Here is a 10,379-nt window from a genome sequence, read left to right as displayed (position 1 = left end):
CCAATACTCACCAACCCAGCACTGCTGCTGCTGCAAGAGTCCCAACAGGCACAGAAACTATTGAGGTGCTAGAAGAGGATCAGTGAGGAGAATGAAGTCCTTATTTGGATGGTTCATGACAAGATGTGAGCTGAAGTAACACATCCTCCCTGACAATGCCAAATATGAAGTTTTGTTAACAGTTCATAATCATGTAGGACACCAACTTCAGAAAAGACAAATGCTCTGACTTGAGAGTGGTGTTACCTGCCTGGGGCATGAATACTGTTGAAATTGAGAAAGTTGTACTTCGGCAAAGCAGCGAAGCAACTTCACCAAATAATAGGACACTTATGGAAGTTCTTGCAATGAATATTATAGTCCTTGACTCCTGCAATGAAAGGACCAAGTGTGTTCTAGTCACTGATATCTTTACAGGACATCCCCATTTATGACCAAAAAGCGCCAACTATAGCCAGACTATTAGTGAGATGCCTTTCAGTGTTCCATGTCAGATTTAAGGCACAATTTCAAGCGCAAGAGCAAAGACCTTTGCAAGGCCTATAACATTGTCAAGAGCTACATCATTATTGTCCAGAGAGTATTGGACAGTGCAAACAATTAAAAATACTTTGCATGATAATTTGTGTACCTTGCCTTCTGACTGAACAAAAGTGACTGAGCAGCTTTTGGGACAGGATTATGATTATACTAGTACCCCACACTCATCCACAGGCTACTGTGACAGATAAGCATTGTACAAGGCTAAGCCAGGCATTCAAGAAGGTGGTCGAAAAGAAATGAGAAAAGCACCAAGGAGATAACCATTCAACAACTGCAAGGTTGACAGGACTGACTTTTCGTTATCCCAGCAAAATCAAAATGCCAGAAGTTGGAATAAGATACAGGATGGGATTCTGAACTTCAGATTCATCAAGCAACTGGATATAGTTAGCCACACCCTTGTTGTTGAACCAGTCATTGGAGTGTAGTCTCAGAAAACAATTCAGAAGGGAATTGCTAGTGGACAGGAGATTAGTCGATGGATGAATGCAGCTCACAGCTGTGTTGCAGAACCAAATGCACTGGAGCATGATGGGTAATGTGAAGTAGAGCCAGATAGTGATGTAGAATTCTGGAGTGGCCTGTATATTCTGAATCCAGGAGTTGTATGCAGTGTGTGGAGGCTGACACCTGCCCTGGAAAGTGATGCAGGGAGGACCTGCCCGAAATTGAAGCAACAATTGTCAATTATACAACTCCTGGAGCCCAAATTGATCGAGGCCCCAACAAGGTTCATACACCACAAGGAAGGTAGCAGTAGACAAGAGGCCAAGAGTCTTCAATCCAGTGCTGAATTTCATCTCAACCCTTCCCATTTGCACAGCATCAGAGAATGCTTCCATTCACTTGGACTCCAACATTTTAACTATTTGTGGTATAATTGAACATTCTACATCACATCCACTTACATTATATAGTTGCTAGGACAGTGCATTTCAAGCAAGGATATGTACAATGGAATTTCAGGCAGCAGGTGATGGAAGGAGTGGCTGCTGAGCAGGGAACCTCAAACAGATCTACGCCAGTAGTTAAAGTGAAGTGAAGGAAGGTAACTGGAGCAGTTCAATAGATAAAAGGGTGTGATTGGGAAATGGAGGCCTGATAGAAAGAAAGACGAAAAGGTATTTCTAAATCCAGTGTAAACCACAGGCTTCATTATGTGTAAATATTCTTTGTTAAATTTTCATTTCCCTTCATGTTTTTAATAATCTTATGTCAATAGAATTAAGAGTCCCTGCTTTGCAATTTTTGGGCCTTCTGTGTATTCAAATCTGTTCATTTATTTGCCGTTTCTGTAGTTACGACATGTGATAAAACATTTGTTCTGTCTCTTTAACCTGATTCGTGATTATGGATTTCCTTTACGATAACCAAATTATTTCTGCAGGAATAAATCAACTCTATTCGAAGATAATTTCTCAACAATGCTTAATATCACTATTCCAGAGAACAAATTACCCTCCAACTGCACTTGTATGATGAACTCAGATACACTTCATCTAATTTATGAGCACTTCAGCTTTCAAAGTACATCTAAGCGAAAGCGATGTCCTATCCCAACCAAACAAAGTCTTTGAGTAACTCTCCTGTATCCTTTAACATAGTTATGAGCTTAGGCACATTGTTTGAATAAAAAAGTCAGCCAGCTTTCCTTTTGACAAAAACTCTTTACATCTGTCATCTACTTTATTCACTTTCCTGCAGTCAGCAGTGTTTATCTCCAGTTAAAGCTTCAATTCTCTGTTTTCTTTCCCTTTCAGACTCTTAGACACTAAGTAGTTCTGTGGGTTTCCCATGCAACATGCAGCATTCTTAGTTATTACAATGGAAACACTTCGTATTTCAATTTTAATCTTTCTTTCTGCTCTGACAGATTATGGACATTCCCACTTGCCCTTTCATTTCTGTTCACTTTGCCTCCCTTCCCTTTTAACCTCCTTTTCTCTATCCTTCTTGAAGTTATGAGGGTGATGGAGAAAAGACTTATTTTGTAGATCAGTTTTAATCTGCCATTACTGCTGCCTGTCTAGCAGTTGCCACCTTCTGGTCTTCAAAAATGTTCTTATTGCAAGAAGAGCAGAATAACCTTCAAAGTCATCCAAAAGCATTATCTCAGTTGTATACACAGTTTCAACTCCTTATGCTCAAAATTATTTTGCTTAACACTTTAAAATTCAATGTAAGTTTATTCAGGTGGTTTCCACAACTTTATTGTCATTTATTTTGGTTATTAAGCTTCCATTTTATTGTTAAAACAAATTCTATAGTATTGCATGCTGCTGCTTCAGAGAGAGACCACCTTATTAAAACAAAGTATGAGGTCTCAAGCCAGATTTCAATCACGCATCAGAATTGTCCCAAAGTCACGAGTCAGGACCATAATATACTCACTTTTCCATCCCTGACTATCTCCTTTGAACTCCTGTTCAGTAACTCCCAAAAGAGGTTTCCAATAAGCGCCTCCCCTATTGCTGGACAGAATTGATCATGCCATCTAGTAACTTTTCAAAGAGAATTTACGGTATAGTATCTTTTCAGAAAACACACTAGCTCACTACAGAAAAAAAAGTAGACTGAACTATAAGTGTTAACTTGCAGATGAATATTACAAATATAGTTATAAGTGAACAATCATATTTTAAGCCTGTTCTTATACCTCTTTGGAATCCAATAATTATCAATGCACTGCTATTTTAAAAAGCACTTTTAACTTATTGTGATTGACAGTTTGAAAGGAAATGTATAAAATTATGAAAGCATTTCTAAAGGTGATGATGCACTTCACTCTACAATATCCACACAGACCCCTAGTCATCCTCAAGTGTACTGATGAATATTGCATTCTTCCTTTCCAGGAATAAATAAGCATTTGACTATTTATATTTATGAGACCTTAAGGGAGTGCCCAGTTAATGCCCACCACCTGCAATTAAACACAAGAAATATTCAATTAACATCCCTGTTTGGCAATAATTTAGATTTAAAATTCTCAGGCTTGTTTTCAAACCCTTTTGGGTTTTGTCTCTCCTGTACCTTCATTCAGCTTTACAGGTCTTGAGATCTTTGCACTCCTTCAATTGGAGATTCTTGTGTGTGCTCAATTTTAATTACTTCACTATTGGCAGCTCTGTCTTCAGCTACCTGAACTTAAAGGTGAGTTTTAGGTTCAAGTTGCACCTGCTCCAGAGGTCGTAACATGTCTGAACAGATTGATTGAAAATATCAAAAATTTTAACTCTATTTCTCTCTTCATGGATGCAACCAGGCAGTTGCTTTTTTTTTCAGATCTTCAATATATGCAGTGTTTGCCTCTCTACCTTCCTCTTTTTCAATAAGACGCACTTTATATCATACTATACATACTCAAGTAATACTCAATATCAAGTAAAAGTTGACCCCCTATTTTTGGCCAAAAAGTCTGGAATTTTCCTTATATCTCATATAAAAGCTGACCTTAGTTCTTCACAGATAGCAGGTCAATATTTATGAGTCAGTGTGCTAGCTGTCCCACGCCGCTTGGGGTCTTCTAGCCACAGCAGCCACGCTCTGCAAGAGTTTTTCAGAATTATCTTAATTTGTTATGTTTTTTTCTTTATTCGTTTAGAGATCAGTTAGGCCTCTGCTCATGATATGATATGAATTTTGACTGGCATGAATTTCAGCCACTCAAAAGTAGTATCCATGTAATTGTCAACCCCATAAATTTAACCTTAAAAGGTAGTCAAAAAATTTCCAACTCAAGTATATACAGTACCTGTTTGTCCAAGGTGTTTTTATCACATTGTCATAACCCCTTATCATTAAATTTTATTTAATAATTCTTCTGTGGCATGCTTGTTTTGGTTTGACCCTGTTAAAGGCAGAATGTAGATGTAATGTCCTTTAATCTACATAGCTAGAAATATACAATAAAGAAAATCATGTTTAAAATATCATACATTTTGTTGATTTGCATTGTATTTCTATTTGTAGATTGTATTTTGGAGAGCGTCTTGCCTTGTATTTTGCCTGGCTTGGTTGGTACACTATCATGCTGATTCCTGCGGCTGTATGTGGATTCATCGTCTTTATATACGGATTAATCTATTTTGGAGATAGCCAAGTGAGGTACTGTATAATTGGTGCTTCTGTCGCAAACGTAACAAATAATATAAGAGATAGAAATTATTTTATTGGAGAAAAATCTACTTTGCTAATGCTTTATAACATTGGACAACAGAAAGGTGGAAGAGTAGATAGACCCAGGTTTGGTAGCATCCTACACTTGAAAGGGCTGTTTATTGGAAGCATAATGTATGGAACATCATCTCGGCTAACGATCACAGAGGAAAGAGAAGGAGACTGCAACCTCACTTCAATGACTCATGAAGCTTTGAATTCATTTCCATATGAAGTACTTGAGGCTAAAATGTATATAAATTGTGAGGAGGCAGTGACATAGTGAAATTGTAACTGGGCTAGTAATCCAGAGATGTAGGCTAAAGTTCTGAGGATACATGTTCAAATCCCACCATGGTGGATGGTGGAATTTGATTTCAAATGATAAATTTGGAATTGAAAGTTTGACTAATGATCATGAAACCATTAGTGATGTAAAAACATCTGGTTCACAAATATTCTTTGGGAGAAGGAAGATCCACCATGTGGTCTGGTTCATGTGTAGCTCCAAACCCACAACAATATGGTTGACTCTTAATTGTCTGGAAATCTACCCTGTTGTATCAAAGTACTACAAAGTCTGATAAAAGGAATAAAACTGGATGGACCTTCTGTCATCAACCAACTCAATGGAAAACGTTAAGACATTCACAGCCCTCTCAACCCTGCAAAGTACTTTTATGCAAACACCTAGGGGCTCGTGCCAAAATTGGGAGAGGTGCACCACAGATTAGTCAATTAACAGCCTAACATAGTCATTTTCACAGAATCATACCTTACAATGTCTCAGATATCTTATCAGCACCCCTGCTGGGAAATTGGCCTCTTTCTCAAGGCTTCAACATCACCTTTATCCAATTTGATCACCATCATCAGCCCAGAGGTGGCTGCACAATGATATGCAGTTAGGAAGTAAATGCCCTGAGAGTCCTTAACATAAATACTAGATACCAAAAAGTCTCATTGCAATCTTACTGTAATCCTACAAGGTATTGGTAAGGCTACAGTTAAGTGCTGTGAGTAGTTTTGGTCTTCTTATGGAAAGAAAGATATAATTTCATTGCAGGTAGTTCAGAGAAGGTTCACTAGGATAATCCCCAGAATGGAAGGATTGTCTTCTGAGCAAAGGTTAAACTGTACTCTACTCAAAGGAATTTAGAAGAATGAGAGGTGATCTCATTGAAACATATTGAATTCTTAAAGGGCTTAACAGGGTAAGTGCTGAGAGGATGTTTTTCCCTCTTGGGAGAGTTTATGACCAGAGGGCATAGTCTCAGAATAAACGGGCACCAATTTAATACTGAGATTAGGAGAAATTTCTTCTATCAGAGGGTGGTAAATTTTTGGAACTCCTTGTTGCAAAGAGCTGTGGAGAAGAATTCTTGTGTAGATTTCGGGCTGAAATAGATCAATTCTTAATCAGTAGGGGAATAAAGGGTTATGGCAAAAGGACAGGAAAGCGGACATGAGGAATGTCGGATTAGACATGGTCCTATAGAATGGTGGAGCAGGCTAAAGGGGCCTCCTCTTCCATTTCTTAAGGTCTTATCAGATGAAATATGGACAGAAATGCTCTGGTAATTACCAGCTACCATGCCACCCCAACTCTTTCAGGTGGTGAATCAGTTCTTTTCCATGTCGAATACCATTTGGATGATGTACTAAGGTGGCAAGGACACAGAATATACCCTGGAGGATTTCAGTGCCAATCACCAAGACTAGTTCAGCAGTACTACTCATTGAGCTGTTGAGTCCTAAAGAGCTTAGCTGCTAGACTGAGTCTATGAAAGGTGGTGAGTGAACCAAGAAGAGAATACAATGTACCTGACCTCATCCTCACCAAAATAGCGTAATAACATAGGTAGAAGTGACCACATCTTGTGGAGATGAAGGCCCACCATTGTATTAACAAAGCAACTGGGACAGCACAGTGGCTCATTGGTTAGCACTGTTGCCTCACTGTGCCAGAGACTCGGGTTTGATTCCAGCCTCAGGCAACTGTGTATGTAGAGTTTGCACATTCTGCCTGTGTCTGCATTATTTTCCTCCAGTGGCAATGGTTTCCTCCCACAGTCCAAAGATATATAGGTTAGGTGGTAGAAGTCTGAGTCTGGGTCTGGGTGGGATGATCTTCAGCAGCTCAGTAGACTGAACAGCCTCCTTCTGTACTCTATGATTCCATGACCATTAACACTCCATCCCATGGCATTGTGTTATAAATGGGATATATTTTGAACAAATCAAGCAACTCAAGACTGAATGCCCTTGTGATGCTGTGGGCAATCAGCAGCCACAGAATTGCAACTAGACTTAATTTGTGACCTCATGGCCTGGCATACTAACCCTGATTTAATGAAGAATGCCAAGAGGAGCATCAACATACCCCTAAAAAGGTGTAGATACAGCCAGGGCTACTTGTATACTTATCTGTATTAGCAGCATGCAATGGACTGAGCTAAGCCAACCAACAGATCATATTTAAGCTCTACATCCAGTCATGAATAGTAGTGGACAATTAAACAATTCACTGGAAGAGGAGGCTGTAAAGACATCTCCATCCTCGATAATGGGTGAACCTATAACGTCAGTGCAAAAGGCAAAGCTGAGGTATTTGCATCCGTCTTCAGCCAGAAGTGCTAAGTGGTCTCCTCTTGAGATCCTAGGCAGCATAGATGCTATCTTTCACCCAGTTTGGTCACTCTACTAGATATGTAGAAGCAGGTGAAGTCACTGGATGCTATAAAGGTCAAGGGGCCTGTCAATATTCCAGTGTGGTATTGAAAACTTACATTCCACAATTAACTGCATGTTTGGCCAACCTGTACAAATACAGTTATTATGCTGGCCTCTACCTAGCAATTTGGAAAGTTGTGCAGGTATGTCCCTCCACAAAAGGCAGGCACATCTAATCCAGCCAACTGGTCCACTCTCAATCATCAGCGAAGTAATGGAAGGTGCTGTCAATAGTGCTATCAAGTGAATCTTACTGAACAATAACCTGCACGCTGATGCTCAGTTTGGATTCTGCTATGTCAGTGGGGTCCTGACTTTATTACAGCCTTTGTGCAAACATGGACAAAAGAGCTGAACTCAAGATGGAAAGTGAGGGGACTGCTCTTGACATCAAAGTAACATTTCAAGAGTGTGGCATCAAGCACCCCATTTAAAATGTAGCCAAAAGGCATCAGTGGGAAAGTTCTCCACTGATTGGTGTCATAAATTGCACAAAGAAATATGGCTGGATATCAATCATTTCAACCACAGGACAGCTCTGCAGGAATTCCTTATTGTACTGTCCCCAGCCCAATCATCTTCAGCTGCTTCATCAATGAACTCACCTCCATCATAAGGTTAGAAGTGAGAATGTGTTCTAATGATTGCACATTGTTCGGAATTATTTGCTGCTCCTCAACATCTGAACAACATCCAGGCTTGGACTTGTTAAGTGACAAGCAACATTCATGTCACACAAGTGTCAGCAAATTACCATTTTCAACAAGAAAGGATCTGCCCATATCCCCTTGATTTTCAATGGCATTACCATTGCTAAATTGCCCGCTATCAAAACAGTGGGAGTTATCACTGGCCAGAAACTAAACTGGATTAAAGACACAAATACAGTAGCTACAAGAACATGTTAGAGACTGGGAGTTTTGTGGCAAATAATTTATTTCCTAACTTCTCAAGCCTGTCGATGGTCTACAAGTCAGGAGTGTGATGCAATACTCTCTCCACTTGCCAGGATGAATACTGCTACAAAAGCATTCATGAACCTCAAGAACATGCAAGACAAAGCAGCCCAATTCATTGACACTCCATCTAACACCTTGAATATTAATTCCCTTCACCTTCGATATACGGTGTCGCCAATATGTATCTTCAATGTTCCTTGGTCAGTACCTACCAAAGCTGTGAGCTCAACGAACAAGAAGGATAAGATCAGCAGAATGCCACCACCTGTAAATTTCGTTAAGGCAATACACCCAACTCGGAAATACATCCCCATATCTCACTGTCACTGGGTCAAAATCCTGGAACTCCCCCTATACTAACAGCACACAAGCTTCAGTGATTCCGAAAGGCAGTTTTATATCTTCTTCTCAAGAAGTCAATACTGCACTAACAGCACTGTTGGTGCACCTACATCACACAAACTTCAGTGGTTCTAAAAGGCAACTTTATATCTTCTCCTCAAGGACAATTAATACCAGCTTAGCCATTGGAGTCCATATTTTGTGAATGATTGAAAAGGAACATAAAAGGGAAATGAAATACATATTTGAAAAGGAATAGAACACGATAGTAACGTAAGTAGAGTGTAAGTAAACTAATATGGAGCATAAACACTGTAAAATCACTTGAGCCAAGTGTCTGTTTGTTTTATTCTATAAGTTCTTTGGAACAAGCACTTGTGGTCTCTGTAGTTCAGTGCTGCAGGATGACTTAATCTTTTGTCTGAGTTATCTTTAATACCTGATCACTCCCACATTTTGCAAAATAGTTCCTTGGAAGATTAGAGCGGGAGTGCAAGACAGGTGTAGATTTAGAGTAATTTCTTTTGGTGCAGACTCAATGGCTGAAGGACCTTTCTATACTGTATGTTTCTATGATAAATGCAATTCTTTAACCATGTTTTTCTCCCCCACGTACCTTTAGTAAGGAAGTCTGCAATGCCCACACAATAATCATGTGTCCGAGATGTGATCAGACGTGTCCATTGTGGAGGCTTTCTGATACATGCTTCTATGCAAAGGTACGGTAAAATATTAAGGAAAAAGAATGCATCTAACAAAACAAAAAAAGTCTGTAATAACATCCACAGGAAAGATAAATCAGTTGTTTTTATATCCATCCTATTTCTTTTTCCTGAGTGTTAAGACGATAGGTGCTTGAAAACTGAATGAAATGAGAATGTAAGGTTTTAAAGCTGACATAGAATGAATACGATACATGCTACCCAGATTATTGAGCAAGAAAATGTGAGAAATTCTTTTCAAACGTCATAGTAAAAAAACACTCTTAAACACACACATGGTCTGTAATGATTCCTTTTCTGGAAAATCAACATTACAAAATTTGGGTATAATACACAATAATCTGCTGTGATGCTGAAGGTTTGCATGCTTAGCAATTGCTGAACTATTGAGACTGAAAATTATGTTACAACCTGATAGTTCATTACGTATTCACAGCAGCTGAGCAGTGCTACATATACTAAGCACCCAATTAATATAGGTGCTTTATGATCTTTCATCATTGTTATATTTAGATTTGTTTTAATCCTTCAAGGAGGTATGTGTCGCTGGTTAGGCACAGCATTTATTGTTCCCATTTGGGATGTTTGCTGAAGGAATTGTAATAATGGATTGAATTTTCATAAGACCATAAGACATAGGAGCGGAAGTAAGGCCATTCGGCCCATCGAGTCCACTCCGCCATTCAATCATGGCTGATGGGCATTTCAACTCCACTTACCCGCATTCTCCCCGTAGCCTTTAATTCCTTGTGACATCAAGAATTTATCAATTTCTGCCTTGAAGACATTTAGCGTCCCAGCCTCCACTGCACTCTGCGGCAATGAATTCCACAGGCCCACCACTCTCTGGCTGAAGAAATGTCTCCACATTTCTGTGCTGAATTTACCCCCTCTAATTCTAAGGCTATGTCCACGGGTCCTA

At 39.3% G+C, this 10,379-nt stretch overlaps 1 protein-coding gene across 1 annotated transcript in view; it reads left to right on the top strand.

Annotated features, from left to right (window-relative positions):
* The first annotated feature begins 257 nt into the window (after positions 1-257).
* Positions 258-10,379, top strand: part of LOC122558098 (anoctamin-9-like) — a 108,485-nt gene continuing 98,363 nt past the window's right edge. The window contains exons 1-3 of the mRNA XM_043706418.1: positions 258-388; positions 4,516-4,650; positions 9,358-9,454. Coding sequence (XP_043562353.1) covers positions 258-388; positions 4,516-4,650; positions 9,358-9,454 — 363 coding nt within the window. The remainder of the gene's footprint in view (positions 389-4,515; positions 4,651-9,357; positions 9,455-10,379) is intronic.

The sequence above is a fragment of the Chiloscyllium plagiosum genome, chromosome 16, assembly GCF_004010195.1.
Source record: "Chiloscyllium plagiosum isolate BGI_BamShark_2017 chromosome 16, ASM401019v2, whole genome shotgun sequence".
Taxonomy (NCBI): domain Eukaryota; kingdom Metazoa; phylum Chordata; class Chondrichthyes; order Orectolobiformes; family Hemiscylliidae; genus Chiloscyllium; species Chiloscyllium plagiosum.
This window is presented reverse-complemented; position numbering and strand designations above follow the sequence as displayed.